This window comes from Amblyraja radiata, chromosome 13 (genome assembly GCF_010909765.2).
Source record: "Amblyraja radiata isolate CabotCenter1 chromosome 13, sAmbRad1.1.pri, whole genome shotgun sequence".
Lineage (NCBI taxonomy): Eukaryota > Metazoa > Chordata > Chondrichthyes > Rajiformes > Rajidae > Amblyraja > Amblyraja radiata.
This window is the reverse complement of record NC_045968.1, coordinates 24,945,769-24,965,685: the sequence shown is the minus strand read 5'-3', so window position 1 is coordinate 24,965,685 and position 19,917 is coordinate 24,945,769. Positions and strand designations below refer to the sequence as shown.

At 41.3% G+C, this 19,917-nt stretch overlaps 1 protein-coding gene across 1 annotated transcript in view; it reads right to left on the bottom strand.

The window, feature by feature from the left end:
- LOC116979726 (serotransferrin-A-like) overlaps nucleotides 1–7,710 on the bottom strand; it is a 43,381-nt gene extending 35,671 nt beyond the window's left edge. Inside the window, 2 exon segments of the mRNA XM_033031461.1 lie at nucleotides 5,090–5,247; nucleotides 7,548–7,710. Of these exon segments, the coding sequence (XP_032887352.1) occupies nucleotides 5,090–5,247; nucleotides 7,548–7,587 (198 nt within the window). The 5' untranslated portion in view covers nucleotides 7,588–7,710.
- Between the last annotated feature and the right edge of the window lie 12,207 nt (nucleotides 7,711–19,917).

The window sequence follows — 19,917 nt, the reverse complement described above, 5'->3', positions numbered from 1 at the left end:
ATGAAGGAGACTCACAGGAGACCATCAGCGAACATGTGGTGACCATGTGGTGAGTGCAGAGTCTCCTGCACTTGCCTGAAAAGTCGCCTAAGTGGGACAGGCCCATCAAGAGACTATTGGTCCATTGAGTCTGTGCTACTTCTAGTATAGCAGTCCCTTCCTTCTCCATAAACATGCAAATTATCCACCCTGCAATGTGGTTATCCAATACCCTTTTGGAAGATTCTGTTTCCACCAGTCTTAAATAATTTTCAATTCACAACTACTTCTTGCAGAAAAAAAGTTTCTCCTCATAATACTATTGTTTTTGTTGCTCAAAATTATAAATCTATGTTCCCTGATCCTTACACCATCTGCTATTGGGAATAGCTTCCTGAAATCCATTTGAACCAATCATGATCACATCTTACTTTAAATCTTCCCCAACCTTCTTTGCTCAAAGGAGAACAACCCACTTCACCAGTCTAAGCCTGCAGATAAAAACCAACAATCATTAAAGCATTTCAGCAAATATTTTTGCACCCTCACTATGGCTTATCAATTCTTTCTAGTCATAGAATCACAGAACATGGATAAAGGCCCTTTGGCCCAACTTGCCCATGCCGACCAACATGCCCTGTCTACACCAGTCCTACTTGCCTATGGATCATATTCCTCTAAACCTATCCAATCCATGTACCTGTCTAAATGTTAATTAAACTTTATGATAGTATGTGCCTCAACGACTTGCACCAGCAGTGTGTTCCATACAGCTGTTGTTCCTCAGTTTCCCATTAAACCTTTCACCCCCTCACCTTAAACATACATCCTCTGCTTGTCGATTCCCCCAATCTGGGCAAATTACTCTGTGCATTCACCCTATCTATTCTTCTCATGATCTTGTACAACTCTAAAAGATCACCTCTTATTCGCCTGCGCTCCAAGTCCTCCCACTTATTTTCATGTTACCACCAGTCTCAACAATCTCTCTGGATGTCTCTTTGCATTTTCCTTTCCACTTCCACTCTTAGGTTCATTTATTCAGCCTGGTTCATCTTGAGATAGTCATCTGATGCGTGCTCATTTTTCATTTTATTTTCCTTCTTTGTCATCAATGACCTTTGGATGTTGTTCCTCTCTCCTGCCAACCCCACTCCTCCAAAACCCTCATTGTGTGAATCTTTAAGTCTTTCCCTGAAAATCTTCTTTAAATCTCATAATTGTTCCCTATAACCAATATTTGATTCCAGTTTATGCTGTCTTGATCCCTTCTTAACATTTTGAAGCTAACCACTTCCAATAACAAAGTTCTATTTTAGATTCTCTTTAATCCTCTCCATTATTAGTTTAAGCTTTGTAATCAAATGGTTTACGGTACACCTCATTCCCTGAATTAAAAACACAAAGCCTATTTCCCCCTCAGGCTGGGAATACATTGATCAGGGTAGTTTATATCAATATATTTTAGAATGTCCTCCATTTCTTTGCCCTTTATTCTAAAATTATTGCAATCAATATTGGGGTAATTTAAATATCTTTGATATCACTACAGTTCTTTCACACTCATGGAAATATCTCATCCACTACCCTGCGATATAGATTTTTATAAGATCAGCTTCTTTATTCTAAACTCCAAGAAATGCAGCCAAACTTTGAGCTGACTTTTGATAAAAACAACCCTCTCATCTCAGGAATTCGCCAAGTAAAACTCTTCTGGGCCACCTTCAGAGCCACCTTCAGAGCTATTATAACCTTTTTACAGAAGGGGAATACAACCGTACCCAATATTCTAGCTGTAATTTCACCAACCCAGTGCAATTAAACCAATAGTTCGCTACATTTACACTTCAAACCTTTGCCAGCGTTAGCCAACCTGATATTTCACGTCCGAATTACCTACTGCAGCTGCACACTAACATTTTGTGTTTCACGCACCAGAACATCTAATTTCCTTTGCACTCCACTCATTGGCAGTCCATCTATTTAGATAATAATTTTCCTGTCTATTCAAAGGTGAAGGCCTTAGACTTTCCAACATTAACCTCCGTTGCCAAGTTTTTACACAATTATTCGACATAATTTTACTGAGTCCAAATATTAACTATTTTTCATGCCCTCCCACTTACTATCATATCATTTGCAAACGTGGATACCTTACATCTGCCACCTCCTCCAGGGCATAATGATAGGCAATAAATAATTGAGGGCCAAGAATTGGTCCTTGGGTTACTCGATTAGTTAAGTCTCTGCAGTTTGAAGACTCATGTTTATTTTGCTTCTTTGTTTTCCTTCAATCCTTGTAGACACATGTCTCCCAATATTGTGATTGCTTATCTTGTGCTCATCTTTCCTTATACCATTCCAACTATAACCTAATCAGTACTCTTCCTGCTCTGCCATTAATCCTTGCCTCCTAGTAAATATATACAGGGCTGTGCCCCTTAAATCCCCAACAGTTCACTATCAGCTCCATAAGTATTTACACAATTTCAACAAATTCTACAAATCAACTTGCTATTGACTGCCGCTTTAAGCCCTTTCATTCTCTGAACTTAGGCCACAGTTCTTTATTAAGCTTCTAAGAAGCTTAAGGGGCTGTTCCACATGGGCGACGTAATTGGCCAGTTTAGAAGAGTTAAGGGGCTGTTCCACTGTGGCGACCTAATTGGCAAGTTTAGAAGAGTTCAGGAGAGTTTGAAAAAATATCATGTTGAAGACCTCCTTCGACTATGTAGACCTTCTTCGACAATGTAGAAGACTAGCTTCGACTAGCTATGACTAGCTACGACTAATTTCAGGAAAATTGGACACCGAATAGTGGAGAGTGAAGACGACCTCCTTCGACCTCCCTTTGACTATGATGAAGATTATATACGACTACCTTAGACTACCTTTGATTACCTTCGACTACCCTTGATTACCTATGACTAACTTGCCGACCTACTACGACCTACTATGGCTAAACCTACGAATAATAAGTTTTTTTTCCATGGCGACCTTTTTTTACTCGCAGGCATTTTTCAACATGTTGAAAAATACGCCGTGACCTAGCTGAGACCTCGAGTACACGGGGACAACTCTCGAGCATGAAGGAGAGTTACAAAGACCTCCTACGACCTCGTGTCGACCATGCTGCGAGTATGAGTCGAAGGCAAACTCACCAGAACTCGCGGATTAAGTCGCCCAAGTGGGACAGCCCCTTTAAGAAGCAATTAGACAGGTACATGTGTAGCAAATAACTGCAGATGCTAGTTTAAATTGAAGGTAGAGACAAAATGTTGGAGTAACTCAGCGGGACAGGCAGCATCTCTGGAGAGAAGGAATGGGTGACGTTTCGGGTCGAGATCCTTCTTCGGACTGATGGATAGGACAGGTTTAGAGGGATATGGACCAAACGCAGGCAAGTGGGACTAGTGTGGATGGCACATGTTGGTCGGTGTGGGCAAGTTGGGCCGAAGGGCCTGTTTCAACACTGCATGACTGTGACTATTTTTGATCAAAAGGTCATTTCTCTTTCAATCTATCCTAGTTGGTGAGGAAGGAGGAGGGTTTAACATTAACATGTGATAGAATAAACTTCCAAATCTCAATACACGTTCTTTACCTTCTATTTTAATTTTGATTTTTCCTTTTGTTTTTTTTATTTTTATTTTTCATTTAAAATAAATCAACACAAAAATGAAAAAAGACATGTTAATAAGAAACACTCAAATAATACACAAAAGAAAAATACATAAAATAAATAGAAATAATTAAAAAATTAAAAAAATTAAAAAATAATTATATTTTAAAAAATAATAATTTATATATAAAGCAACCATACCATCAGTCACACACCCCACCCATCCCACCCTGGCTAATTAAGAGTGAAGAGTGCACCTACGCATAGCAACATTTAATAAACCAGTCTGGCAGAACCTTTTGTTTTTTTCTTTTTTTCCTTTTGTTGCTGCATATTCAAGTTTTTATTTGTCAAGATCTACTTTCTAAGTTACTTGATGATTCTGCTGGTATCTCAGGATTTTCAAAGAGCTTCCCTTTGCCCAAGCCATTCCATAGTCATGTTCAATCATGGCTAGATGCTCAGGGAGCTTGTCACTTACTTTTCAAGGAGTCGGTAAAACTCTCAAAAAAGTGGCCGTTATTTGACCAGAATGCCTGGAAGCATTTTTTTTTAATAATATTTTTAAATCCAAAGGCTTAACCTTTAGATAGGTTTTTAATAATCTCTCTGAATATGCTTACTTCTTTGGGATATATTGTCCATTTTGGTTTACTTTTCTATAGTAGGGATAAGGTTTGTACAAGCTATAGCATCGGGAAATTCTCCCTTTGTTAATTGTGCCAAGAGCAGTCAAAGCTGTGTGTAGTGGTTCACTTCCAAAATTTTGTTCCATTAACTACAATTTGCATTTACTCAAGATCAAACAAAACATCTTTATGGCCCGGTGACTCAACACTTCAACTCCCCCCCCCCCCCCCCTCCCAATCTGACCTTTCTGTCCAGGACCTCCTCCATTGTCAGAGTGAGGCCCAGCACAAATTGGAGGAACAGTACCTCATATTTCACTTGGGTAGTTTACACCCCAGCGGTCTGAACATTGACTTCTCTACCGTCAGATAGTTCTTGCTTTCCCTCTCCATCCCCTCCCACTGCCCAGTTCTCCCACTAGTCTTACTGTCTCCGACTAAATTCTATCTTTGTCTCACCCCCTCCCCTGACATCAGTCTGAAGAAGGGTCTCGACCCAAAACGTCACCCATTCCTTCTCTCCAGAGATGCTGCCTGACCCGCTGAGTTACTCCAGCATTTTGTGTCTACCTTCGATTTAAACCAGCATCTGCAGTTCGTTCCTACGCAATAATTATGTGCCAACTGTGTTAGTGTGAGATGATTCATTTTTTTCTGCTACTACCTAAGGTATGGCTGCCATGCGTTTATCTAGTCAAATTAGAAAGCATAACAAAATTTGCCAAGTTACATGTTTGAAGCCTAATGATTACTACTAATACATCTATTTACTTAGACATGTCTAGTTTGTTGTCTAGGACAGCTTGACAACTCAGTCATGAAATAATTGGATCAAAACAGAATGAAAGAAAGTTCCCACCTTGATGGCTGTCATACACTCTTTAACATTATTCCTCTTTACACATTCAAATGCGAAACTTTCTGTTTCCATTGCTTTTTTCAATTTGTTGCATTTTGAGTGTTCTGCATCACTAATGACACACCACTTGATAGGACGTTGAGCAGCAAATGAAAGTGCTAAAGAAAAGAAATGAAGGTTGGTCATACATCAATCATACATAAATCTCTATTGATTTAATCCATTGGATTGGAAATATTATAGGGGGAGTTATGCTGTTATTTCAGCCTGCAACATGTTAGATGACATTAGCTTTTCTAGGAACTAAGTCTGCCTGAGGCCACTTTGGTAATAAAAGACTTACCCAGTTATTCACATGTTAAGACATTAATTTGTGTTAGGAAGTTTTATTTAACTACATCATCGTGTCAACTGAAAGCTCTTGGTATTTATCCAGAGTCCAGTAATCCCTTTAGTAGTGGCTCAGATAGGGTATTTTTACAGCTCCTGTAAATGGACTATAAATATTAAGTTATAATGTAAATTCACTTGGTTGCTATGCAACAATAGGTGGCTCAGAGTCTTGTACCACAAATTAAATAAACTCCTTCAGAAGTTGAGACATTTTAATAAATTCTCAGAAAAATAAATAATTTTAATATATTGCTTTGTATTCCATTCTTTTTTCAGAAAATATGCAGAAACTGTTGTTAACTGAGAATTACTTATAATTCATGGCACAAAAGAATTAATTCAATTCAACTGATCCCAGTTGGTATTTATGATTCATAGGATCTTCCTCCAATCTCCCTATGTCTCCTCATAACCTATTATCCAGTGTTTCCTCACACACTTCCTAATTTTCCATGAAATATATCTGTTCTACTTGGCCCCATTATTATTTATAGCTTAGGTTTAAACCAGCATCTGCAGTTCCATCCTACACATTATTTATGGCAAGATCCGTTATCTAACCAACTTCAGATTCACACAAGATTACTTGTTATTTGCTGCAGTGCAAATGAGGGATTACTTATTTTTATTCTCAGGTCATAGGTCCTCACTATGAGATGGCAAATGTCAAGTAGCAATGAAACATAGCAAATTGTGGCAGCTGAAAGTCTCCTGTGACAGCAACTGCAACAAAAAGGCAGTTTTACAATTATTATGAAATAATATCAATTTTGTCCATCAATGTTATCAATTTGGAAACCAAAATTCAGAAATTAATGTTGGTTATCTAACAGGCATTGAGGCCGTTTCATGACACATATTATAACAGAGCTGCTAATCATTTAAAAATGGAGATTAATGCCTGCATAAAAAGCACATAAGAATATAATGAATTACTGTCATCAGTCACAGTAATTTCTAGGCTCAGAAAATAGAACTAAAAACTATCAAATTTCCCTCCTGGGATCAATATAGTTCTACTGTCTTAAAGGCCTGTTCCACTTTCACGACCTAATTCACGACCTTTTTTACTCGTGGACATTGTTCATCAGGCTAGAAAAAAGCCCCGACCTACTTGATGCCACAAGTACCTGCGACTAGCATCACGACCTACCTATGACGTCCTAGGACCTCCTAGGACCTCGTGACGGCCATGCTGCGAGTATGAGTCAAGGGCAAACTCGGCAGAGGTCGTGAATTAGGTCGTGAAAGTGGGAAAGGCCCTTAATTGTATCGTATCCTACAAGAAACAAGTAGGTTTTGTTGTTAGATTATGATGAATTCCCTGACTCTCCATTTGAAAATGAGGTAGCCTGTACAATTTCACAACCATCTCCTCTGGAAGGAAGGAAGCATATCTCACACACGGATGGACATAATTTTCACTCGCGGACCACAACACGTGGTCCAGCATAGAGGACGGGCAATATGACCAATGATGCCTCTGATTTAAGCCACTGTCGTTTTTTTTGCACTAGTGTGTGTGTGTGTGTGTGTGTGTGTGTGTGTGTGTGTGTGTGTGTGTGTGTGTGTGTGTGTGTGTGTGTGTGTGTGTGTGTGTGTGTGTGTGTGTGTGTGTGTGTGTGTGTGGTCAGTCTTGGGTGTATTGAACATTTTTTGCTGAGAATGAGAAGACATTGGCACTGAATGAATATCAGTTTCTGATTATGTCACTGCATTAAGATTAACACGATCAGTCAAAATTATATAAAGGAATTAAAGCCTATTTTACACCTATGGAAAAAAGGTCATGATTTAATTATTGTATTTTTTCCATCATTCATCTTTCTGATACAATTTTGATCTGTCAATTTATAGTTAATGCTATTTCTAAAATTCCCACAACATTTTCTATGAATCTTCTGTAATCAAAAAGAAAATCCTACACATTTTTGATTCTGTGCCACTTGAAACAAAAGTTTGTTTAAAAAGGTGATTTAAAAAAACAAAACATGTCTAACAAAGAACGATATAACTGAATAATACTTTAAGATAAATTCCTTCAAAACCAATGTTTAATACTCACAAATAAGTCCTGAGACTACAACAGTGAAGAGCAAATTCATCTTGCCACACTTTAGATGGACGGAATAGAGGAGTTGTGTGACTTTTTCCTCAAACCTGCTGTGAGCAGTTTGAGACAGAACGTTTGTGCTCCCTCCCCACCTTTTATAGTGCCTAAAAATTGCTCTGTGTGCAGAACGAGAGATAAGACCCATGTTGACTTGTTTGGATTATATTTCACCAGAGGATTTATCTAAACTCACCCCACATCTAATTAAATTAACTAATCTTTGTTTGATGGAGAAGGATTACAGAAATGGGAACAGAGTCCAAACTCAGAGAAGCCCAAAAAGTATTTGACCTTCTCGTGAAGGTAGCAAGGTCAGATGGTACACAATAACAGCATTGTCCCAGAAATCAGAGAAGTTATTTTGCATCAGTTGGTTTGCAGTATTCCATCCACTTGTAATATTCATTATTTTCATGGCATTGAGAGGTTTTTATTTGTTTAATTTAATCAGCTTTTCTCCAAGTTACAGGTTTCCATATTTACCTGTTTCATTAGTTACTTAACTGAGGTGTTCACTTAATTTTAACTTTAGAGATGGATGTGCAAACCAAAAGCACATTTTTACAATGTCAGAGTTTTCACATTTGCTTCATCTTGTAAAATACATATCTTGTAAAATAAGCATCATGACTCCACCATTAAATAAAAAAGTTATATAATTTCTATGCTCTGATGTTATGTATTGTGATGGGACAATGTTCTTTAAATATCCCACATAAAGATCTTTGTAATCTTATTTTGTGGGGATTGGTTCTATCACTGTACTGTTTAGTTACCTATCACGTAGCTAAACTTTGCTATTTTGTCGGTTTTTTAATTGATTTTCATCTTTATCTTTCTCATTTATTCTAAATATTTCTGGTAATTATTTTTAAAAATTATTTCTATCTAAAACTAATTCTGTCAGAAATAATATTTTGATTATTCTCACTCTCTTCTTGTTGGTTTCTTCCTCACTTATTTTTGTTGCCATCTCGTGTTTCTCTTCTCTGTACTCAAATTTCTTGGCTTTCTCATTTGTAAATGGTGGGGACCCTTGATAAAAGACAGGTTTGTGAAAAAGGTACATCATTGTACAAGAATGCAGGTTTAAATGGAAGTTGAGGGCCTCACTCTCCTCATTTTAATGCTGACAATGAAGGGCTCCCGACATGATAATTCAACTGATATTTTAAGAAAATTACTAAACAGTACAAAAACAGTTCTTACTAGTCATGTCTGAATAGTGGAATGAAGTGAAGAGTGGAATAAGCCAACAATCGGCACTGAAAATTAAACTGAAGAAGCAATTCTTATTTATGATACTTTAAACGCCATAGCTATGTTCCTCTGAGCCCAATAATTTTCTTGGGAAGTTCAATAATGTGTTAACTCCAAAGAGGCAACTCTGCATGTTTTTTCACTTGCACCTCTTCACACCTTGTCTCCTATATTCAGTGCTCCTGATGCGGCCTCCTTTATAATGATGAGACCTACCATATACTTGACAAGCATTTCGCCAAACACTTGCGCAAGGCCCACCAAGGTCTGCTGGTTCTCCCGGTTGCTAACCAGTTTAACACCCCTTCCCATTCCCATAATGACCTTTCTAACCTGGTCCTCCTCCATTGTCAGAGTGAGGCCACACACAAACTAGAAGAGCAGCACCTCATATTCCACATGCGTAACTTACAATTCAACCGTATGAACATTGAATTCTCCAATTATAAACAACACGCTCCTTCTCCCACCCCCACCCTGAGCACACTTGTTTCTCCCATATTTCTACCCTTCTTAGCCCTCCATCTCCTTCCACATATATCCCTCCCTCTGTCTTTACATTTCACTCATCTTCGCTCCTGATCTGATACCCTTTTTTTTCTCTTTTTCATCTCTAGACTTCGTCCATTCATCTACCACTCAAATATCCCCTTCACCTGTATTCATCTATCAGTTGATAGACACAAAAAAGCTGGAGTAACCCATCAGGACAGGGAGCATCTCTGGAGAGAAGGAATGGATGATGTTTCGGGTCGAAACCCCATCTATCACTTGGCTGTCTATGTCTCGCCCTGGACTTTTGTCCAGCTTTCTCTACTACTACTACTATCAGTCTGAAGAAAGGTCCTGACACGAAATGTTGCCTATCTGTTCCCTTCATGGATGCTGCCTAACCCATTGAGTTCTCCAAGACTTTGTGTTTGGCTCACAATTCCAACATCTGCAGCTCCTGCTTACTTCTTCTCTATCTTATCCCAAAGTGGGATTTGCAGGAATATCCATGGAGCCCATAATGTTAAGTACGAACCTGGTGTCATTCGATAAGTGCTACAATAATAGAATTGTTAATGAATTTTTAAAAGCACTTTAAAAAAAAATATTCATGAATCTCCCACCAATGGCAGCCAAAAGGTTTATCCATCAGAAATTATAGTTTATTAGACCATGTGCAGACCCGTTGGGTCTGTTCCCCCAACGTGCGGTTGTGGGGTGAGGGGGGGGGGAGGCGGCATGCAGCGTCACACACACTAACTATCCCCCCCCCCCCCCGCACTCACACTAATTACCCCCCTTGATATTATATTAATATTATTAATTTGCTCCTTTTACCCCATAACCACCCTATCTACTGACGCATAGCCCCCAACTTGCAGTCACATCTAGAGAGATGGGGGGGGGGGGGGGCGGGGTTAGAGAATGAGGGCAGAGAGAGAAGGGGCAGAGACAGAGAGAGAGACAGAGACGCAGAGAGAGGGGCAAGAGGGATAGGGGGGGTGGAGAGGAGGAGAAGAGGTAGGGTGGGTGAGGGGGAAAAGGTGGGGGAGGAGAGAGAGAGGGTGAGAGTGAGGGTGAGAGTGAGGGGGATAGTGAGGGGGTGCTGAGAGGGGGGTGAGGGGGAGAGGTGGGGAGCAGGGAGGGGGGAGGGGGGAGGGAAGAGGGTAGGGGGTGTGGAGTAGAGGGGGTTTAGGGGAGGGAGGGAGGGTGGGGAGGGGAGAGAGAGAGAGGGGGAGGGGAGAGGGGTGGGGTGGGAGAGGAGAGGGGGTGTGGGAGAGGAGAGGGGGGGAGGAGGGGAGGACGAGGGGGGGAGAGGAGAGGGGGAGTGGATGAGGGGGGGAGTGGAGAGGGGGGTAGAGGAGAGGGGGGGGTTGAGGAGGGGAGAGGGAGAGGATGAGGGGGGGAGGAGAGGGGGGGAGAGGAGAGGGGGGGAGAGGGGGGGTAGAGGAGAGGGGGGGGAGAGGAGGGGAGAGGGGGGGTGGGAGAGGAGAGGGGGGAGAGAGGAGGGGGGAGAGGAGGGGGGTGGGAGAGGAGGGGGGGAGAGGAGAGGGGGGAGAGGAGAGGGGGGGAGGAGAGGGGGGAGAGGAGAGGGGGGAGAGGAGAGGGGGGAGAGGAGAGGGGGGGAGGAGAGGGGAGAGAGGGGTGGGAGAGGAGAGGGGGGAGAGAGGAGAGGGGGGGAGAGGAGAGGGGGGGAGAGAGAGGGGGGAGAGGAGAGGGGGGGAGGAGAGGGGGGGGGGGGGGGGGGGAGAGGGGGGGGGAGAGGGGGGAGAGGGGGGCGGAGAGGGGGGAGAGGGGGGGGGTGGGAGCGGAGAGGGGGAGAGGGGAGGGGGGGAGGAGAGGAGAGGAGAGGGGGGAGAGGAGAGAGGAGAGGGGGGGAGAAGGGAGGGGAGAGGAGAGGGGGGAGAGGAGAGGGGGGAGAGGAGAGGGGGGAGAGGAGAGGGGGGGAGAGGAGAGGGGGGAGAGGAGAGGGGGGGGAGGAGAGGGGGGGGGAGGAGAGGGGGGAGAGGAGGGGGGGGGGGGGAGGGGGGGAGAGGAGAGGGGAGAGAGGAGAGAGGAGAGGAGAGAGAGAGAGAAGAAGAGACAGGGGGGGAGAGAGAGAGAGAGAGAAAGAGAGAGGGATAGGGAGAGAGAGAGAGGTGGGGAGAGAGAGGAGGGGAGAGAGAGGAGGGGAGAGAGAGGAGGGGAGAGAGAGGAGGGGAGAGAGAGGAGGGGAGAGAGAGAGAGGGTGCCTTTTTACTTCAACCCAAACCCCCCAAACAACCATTTTCAGGCAGTGCCTTTTCCCCTCAAACTAACCATATTTTCATTTTCAAACCACATTATGGGTACTCACAGCTGTGTAGACATTTGTTCAGTGTCATTCAGAGTTCTGATTGAGGCACACCACTTGCAGAGACTGATTGAGGCACACCACTTGCAGAGACTGATTGAGGCACACCACTTCCAGAGACTGATTGAGGCACACCACTTCCTGGTTTTGTAGTTCCTCCCCCTCCCTCCAACAGGGGCAGCAGAGAGAATGGGGAATTTTGTAAAAACATTAATAGCTCTGTCATTTTTGATCGACGGGAAAATTCCTCGGCACACATGCGGCGGAGGGGGGCTCTGAGCGAGGTGGCCAAAAATGATGGCCGTAGGTGGCGGCGTTCTCTCGGAAATCGCAGCACAGATGGCCAAAACCGGTCAAGAACAGACTTTTAGTAATATAGATAGAAGATAGATATAAAAATGATTAACTGAATAGAAAAAAAATCCTTGTCTGCCTCTTTGAGCAATTACAAAATTAGGTAATTCCTATATCCTACCTCTGAAATTATGCTAATTTGATCTGGAAACTTATTACATTACTAAAAAAACAAATTAAAAAATCTATTCCTTTGATTCACCTTCCACCATTGTCAGAAACTAAAATAATAAAAAAATCACCTTGTGAAAGAACATTCTAAAGCTTTAATCAACATTTGGGGCAAAGTGAATCATGGTTTCTGTCGATTATTAAATATTTACTGATGCATTGCAGCTTCCATGGTGTCTGGTTTTGCAATATTTATTGAGAATATATTGACTTTGTGGCAACTGGAAAGTTGCAGCAACCTATGATAAAAGCTTTTTTTGATTTATTTTTTTGTTTTTTGTCATTCTTTTGCAAGACTTGTCACAGTCATGTTAATTATTTATTTTCTCATTGTAGTGAGAATCTTTTAAGTATTATTTATATTATAAAGTGTGTAACTGGACGTATTCATGTTTGGATCTGAAAGTTGACGTCAGGTCCTGAGAGTTCACACATATATGTTGGTGATCATTTTCCAATGTTTTACAGATACTGGATCAGATCCTGTGGATTGGAGCGCAGCTAATGTTATCCCACTTTTTAAGAAAGGAGGGAGAGAGAAAGCAGGAAATTATAGACCAGTTAGCCTGACATCGGTGGTGGGGAAGATGCTGGAGTCAATTATTAAAGATGTAATAGCGGCACATTTGGATTGCAGTAAGAGGATTGGTCCGTGTCAGCTTGTGTTGCCACTTTCAGGGAGTTATGTATTTGGACCCCAAGTTCCCTCTGTACATCAAAGTTGGGAGGGTCATGCCATTAATTGTATACTTTCTCCTTACATTTTACCTCCCAAAGTGGAATACCTGACTGCTCGGATCCATCACTCCATCAGTCATTTCTCTGCTCATTTTGGAAGCTGAACTATGTCCCATTGTATATTTTCACAGCCCTCCTCACAGTTTACAACCCCAGCAATTTTGGTGACGTCTTCAAACTTACTAACCAGCCCATTTTTGTTTACTTCCAAGACATTTATATATACCACAAACAGTGGAGGTCCAGCACATATTCCTACAAAACTCCACTGGTTACAGACTTCCAGCCTGAATATCATCCTTCTTCCACAATCTACTTATGCCCTCTGGTCTTTGACATCTGTTGTGGGGAAAAGATTCCCATTCTCCACCCTATCAATGGTCATTATTTTGTATATCTCTATTGGGTCACCCTTCAGCTTCTCTCCACTCCAAGGTAAACAAACCAGCCTCTTCAGTCTATCCTCATAATTCATCCCAACCTCCTGACAAATCTCCTCAGTACTCTTTCCAGTTCAATCATTTCCTTCCCAAATACAGCAGCTAGACATGCACACAATTAGTTGGGGCCTGAAGCAGCATTAATACCGACCTATGACATCCAAAGAATGACAATTAATTATTTGCCTGAAAGTCAATTCCATTAATTATTTCCTTTATAAAGAACCTCTTGACATTAAAATTTGATTTTACCATTCAGAACTTTTTTCTCCAATGTTCTGCTGTCCAAGTTTAATTTAAAGTTACATTCCACTTTAATATGTTTGTTCAATTACTATCCAGATTGAGCATGACCTTTTTAGTTTAGTTTAGTTTAGAGATACAGCATGGAAACAGGCACTTTCAGCCCATCAGGTCCACGCTGACCATCAATCACCCATATAATATTTATATGTTATCCCAATATTACATCCTGAACACTAGGAGCAATTTACAGAGACCTACAAACCTACATATCTTTAGAATGTGGAAGGAAACCGGAGCACCCGGAGAAAACACATGCAGTCTTAGGACGAATGTGCAAATTCCACACAGACAGCAAAGCACTCAAGGTCAGGATGTAACCCAGGTCCCTGGCCCTGTGAAGCAGCATCTCTACTGTTGCGCCACAGTGCTACCCTCAATATCATCTAATTTTCAAGCCAAACCTCTTGTCAAACCATCTGTGACTGCAGGCAACTAATGAACCCCTCCCTCCTCTGTGTCATGTGTCTTTCTCCTGCTTACATTGTTCCATATTGAACATTTCTAATACTTAGAAATGGGTATGCCTCTTGACATTTTCAAAAGACACACTAAGTCCCCAATTCTATTGAATCAATGGCTATACTCATCCATCCTGTGTTCTCTTTAGCAATACAACAATACTTCATAAATCACAAAGTTATCACTTTTCTCTGCCTCTTGACCCATCAAGTCTACTCTGCCATTCAATCGTAATTGGGTTATTAATTATATCTTCTATCCTAACTGGTTTGATGAACTTTGCTCCACTAGATTAGTACGGCATGGAAAATCTATGCCACTATGTTCACTGATTATAAAATCACACATTCCCTTAATTTAATCTATATCGAGCTTCAATAACAATGGATTAAGGTGACTTTAACTTTGAACCAATATCAGCATATGTTGGTCATTCATAGCAAAAAAAACATTTACAGTTAAGATTGGAAACAAATCAACACATTTCAGAAGATCCTTGAATAAAAATCTTGGTTAATTTGAGAAGATCCAATACTGGAGCATCATTAAGGGTTTAAAAAGTGTTAAAATAGTGTCAAATTTTTCAGGAAATTGTGATCTTGCAAAGAATAAACATGTGGTACCAAAGTGCATAATGCTAATCAAGCACTTTTATAGCTTTCCTTGTGCAAATGGAACGGTAGTAAGACCAAAGGTTGGTTCTACATTTCACTCGGGATGTCATCTTCTCTTTGATACAAATACATCGATAGATGCTCCTGAGCACATCATCAGTGATGTAACCTGGGGTCATTGGGTGTTTCGGGTCTTTCAACATCAGACACCCTCACCCAGGCGACCCAGCCGTGGTTGATCAGACCACGACTTGTGTTCAGGTGGCATTCGCTCCTCCCCATGGACCTCGTCTCCTGATCCAGAGCCATCTCGAGGCCTTCTCCGCTGCCTCTGTGGTGTTCTTGATGGCTCTTCTCCTCGCCACTCCATTGATGCCCAGACCAAATCACATGCACCTTGTCAGTCCTACTCCTTATAAACCCACAAGCTCCAGCCAGAGGGGAAAGGAGGTCAGTAAAAAGAGAATAAGCCTGGACTTTATAAATACTATTGTTTGACATTGGGAAAAAAAGCCTATCATATAAGTTCATCTTCATACAACTGCCAGTATAGTTATTGCTGATCTGGTGGCATCCCTAATGCCACAATGTATAATGTTATCCTTTCTGATTAGGAATAATCTAAATAACTACTCTATCCTAAAGCCAAGGGCTAAATGGATTTGTTTTTATTTTGGATCATCATTTCCTACACAAACAGTAAATAAGAACTGATATGATGAAATAAATTTTAATAAATCATTCAACAGTGATATTAAAGGGTCAAATGAAACATCATGTTATCAGCTATGTAGTGACACTCTTTACTGGGAGGTTTGGAACATCCACTGGGAGGATTGGGAAGAACACCTGCTCTACCTCCAGGGTGTACGACAGGCTTTACTGCAGGCCAGGCTCATAACCAACCCAAAAAAGTGCAGCATTGGACAGTCGGAGGCTGGGATATCGCATCAGCCAGGGCCTACTTAAATCACAGGACCATTTCATCATTGCTGGGACTTTCCCCGGCCCACCAACAAGACCCAGATACATGCCACCTTGGGGTTAGCTGGCTATTATCATTGTTTAATCCCTATTTTCTCACTGACTGTCCCACTCTCAGAGCTAACCAGGGCCAACTGGAGAAAATACAGTGAACAGATGCAGAAGAGCCTTCCAGAAGTTAAAAACGGCCCACACCAGGGAGCCCGTGCGGCACAACCCTGACTTCAATAAGCCTTTCATTGTGTAGATGGATCCTTCTGAGCCGTCCTCTCTCAGGACTTTGGAGAAGAGCACCTGGTGGTTTTCTTCAGTCGGAAATTCACTTTGCCTGAGATGAGGTATGCTGTCGCAAAGAGAGAGCCCCTTGCCATCCTGGGCCCTACAGGAGTTACAGTACCATCTGACTTAATGACGTCTCATTGTGTTTAATGTCAGATCTTCAGGCTGGCACTATGGCACATTTCACTCACACTTGAGGCTGCAGCCAAGCTGCCTGAAGCCTGCACCCTTTCATGAATGGTTTACACATATTGAGCAGAATCACACCGAGAAGCTATTTCCCATGATGGACCCATTCTTATTACAACATAGTTTGTGATGGCTGGTGCTTGTAAATGTTAGCATGTTGCTTGGCTGTCCCAAAGTTGTAATGGCACAATGTGATACCAGACAAACCACTGGTATTGCTTCTCTTAAGTTCCTTCAGCCTTGGCTTTGTCTATTTTCCTTCTTGTGAAATTTTACCTACCCTGTGCCTGAAATGTCCCCTTAACTGTTCAGTTCAAGATTTTCCTGTCAACCTTTGGATCCAGTTTCTCCTGACTCAGTCCCCTCTCATTACACTGAAGTCAACTCTCTTCCAGTTTATGTTCTAATTTAAATTGCCGCTTGCTCCTCTTTATTACTAATCTAAACCTTTATATTATGACCAGTTATATTGAAGTGATTTCCTACGACACCTTATTTTTCTAGTACCGGATAGAGCTACGCATCCTTCCTATGCTGGTCAAGGATGTTCTGAACTCATTTTGGGAAATGTTTCCCCTCCATTTCCTTTAATGCTATCCCAGTAGATATTTGAGTTATTGGAATCCCCCAATATCATCACTCTATGGTTCATTTATACAATCACAGAGATAGTGGTGGTAAGAAAAAAAACAGACTTTCTTACAGTCATCAATGTAAGGTTCCACCATACCAGGGGTCCTCTCTGGTACTGGATAGAAAATGGTGTCACCATTTCCTTCGACCCATGATGCACTTCAATCCCCAAATTAAGATATCACAAATCATAACTGCCTCCTAATGCTTTCTTCAAGTATTCATGTAATTAGCTCTCACCAACTCTGCTCTTGTTAGAGATGTATCTGTCGTTGTGGGCGATCTATGTTCGATAACATACAATGTCATGAATGGATATTCTCTGTTCCCTGCTGAATTTTAAACACAGTAAATAGTCAGGTGTGTGAAGTAAAAGCCGTTATTACATTATGACAAAAGCTTGAGCGTGTATTCGACATAATAGTTGTGTTAAAGCAAATATTATTAAGTTTGAACATTCAATGTATTTGTAAAAGTTAGTCAAACTTGTTGCTAAGATGTTTTAATCAATTTAAGCTGCAAAATTGTACTATACTGCTTGAGTGAGTAACAAGATCATCTTTTGAAGAAATTAAATTAAAGCAGATGCAAAAAATGAAATATCTCTACGTATGATTTGGAAAAGGATACCCAAATAAGAATCTGGTCATTTCTGCTCAATCTAATACATGAGTAGTTAGCCAAAATGGTCAAACATCATTTGAACTTGAAGTTACTTATTAACAAACAATGATTCAAGTTCATGTTTAACTAGAGGAGCAAATATATGATGAAAGTATTTCCCCATTTATGATAGGACTGATGAAATTGTCCGGAACATGTGGCTTTAATAGATTTCCCAACAAGTGCAAAATTTCTACTCTATACATAATCTGAGGAAAATATTAATGCAGTGAAAAAACTGACTGCTAGATTTCTTGAAATTACATTTCTGAAGGAATTACAAGCCACCTAATCTAACATCTCTCCTCAACTAATGGAAATATTAAGTACACAACCATGCTGAAGGTGCAGTAGCAATAGTGATCTAAACCAATGTTTCTTTAAGCACAGATGCAGTAAACACATAAATTCAAACTAATGTTTAAACTGGAAATGGCTACTTTAAATAAACTAGAGTAGTGAGTGGCACACAGGACAAAGATGTGAACATTCAGGACAAATAGATCCCCATGAAAAGAGGGAACTCCTGCTTCTCTTCACCCAAAAATGTCAAGGACTATACAGAGGGGAATAAAGCAAAAACAAACAAAATGTATGGCAAATACAAGGAATTCAACACTGCAGGAATCACACGTGTATAGAATGAGAAGTGAAATAATAAGGAAATATGGTACATTAAATAAAATAGAGAGGATCAAGGAAATCTCCAACATACTCTGTAAATAAGCGACAAGGAAAGAGCACCTCCTCTTACAGAGATTGAAATGGTAATTAAAATTTCAAGACAACGGATAAGTAAATTTCCAAATGAGGGGCAAGATATTGCTATTATAATTAAGGTTATGGTGATAAACATTCTAAAGACATATTAAAGGATTTAACATCTTTGAAAGTAGATGGATATCCAGGCTTTGATAAAATGCAAGAGGGCCAAGTCCAGAGAGTTTATTGTCATGATAGGACAATGACATTCTTGCTTGCTGCAGCACAACAGAATATTGTAAGCATAAATACAGAACATTTCAGTCCAATATACACATAAACAGATAAACTGCAATAGGCTGTTACAGTTCAGAGTCTGTTGGCGAGTTTAATAGCCTGATGGCTGTGGGGAAGAAACTGTTCCTGAACCTGGATGTAAAATATTTCAGTCTCCTGTACCTTCTACCCGATGGTAGCGGAGAGATGAGTGCATGGCCAGGATGGTGTGAATCCTTGATGATGTTGGCAGCCTTTTTGAGGCAGCGACTGCGATAGATCCCTTCGATGGTGGGGAGGTCAGAGCCGATGATGGACTGGGCAGTGGGCACAACTTTCTGCATTCTTTTCTGCTCCTGGAAGCTCAAGTTGCCGAACCAAGCCAAGATGCAACCAGTCAGCATGTTCTCTACTGTGCACCTGTAGAAGTTCGAGAGAGTCCTCTTTGACATACCAACTCTCCGTAACCTTCTCGGGAAGTAGAGGCGCTGATGTGCTTTCTTTATAATTGCATCAGTGTGCTGGGACCAGGAAAGATCTTTGGAAATGTGCACGCCCAGTAATTTGAAGTTCTTGACCCTTTCCACCATCGTCCCGTTGATATAAACAGGATTGTGGGTCCCTATCCTACCCCTTCCAAAGTCCACAATCATTTGGTGGTGGTGGAAATGCCTTAGGCTCCATCATGTTTTGAGAGGTGGGGGATAATCCTCCCCATGTTTTGTGAAACATGTATTTTTACCTTAGCCAGCAGCAGCCATAAGCAAACCGCAATCAGTTCCCATCCGACCGACCGCTGCGGAGTCGCGGCCACATGCATGGTCAGCTCGCTCAGACTCTGAAAATAATTAATTGATGATGGAACCTTCAGGAAGAGCTAGAGGTGTCCGGAGTCGGAGAAACTCCATTTCGGCTGTGAGTATGAGTAGGCCTAGTAGCAGGCACCTCTAGGTTCTAGACCAGAGTTTCTCAACCGGGATTCCCCAGAACAATATGGATCGCTAGGGGTTCTGCGAGAAATAGTGATAAATAGGCTAATCATGTGTAAATGCATTTTTGTGTTAGCAAAATCTTGTGATGTTAACAGGGCTTATGTCATCCTTTGGCAATGATAAACGGTAGCAAGGCGCTCATCCATTCCACATACAATACACGAAACAGATTGCAGCAAAACCGCCATGGAATTTTACGTTTTTAAAAGACTCTCAGGTTTAATGAGTACTGCAGAACGATTGGAGTCATTTCTCACTTGATTCCTCTGAGACGAAAACGATTTGTTAACTGCCACTGTTAAGGCTTGTTAACTGCCACTGTTATATGATGTGTCACCAATACATCGTTATGCATTCCTCTGTAAATATAAATATAATTGTGATTTAACCGTCAAGTATTACTAACGCTTTCCTTTCAATAAAATTCAAGGGAGAATT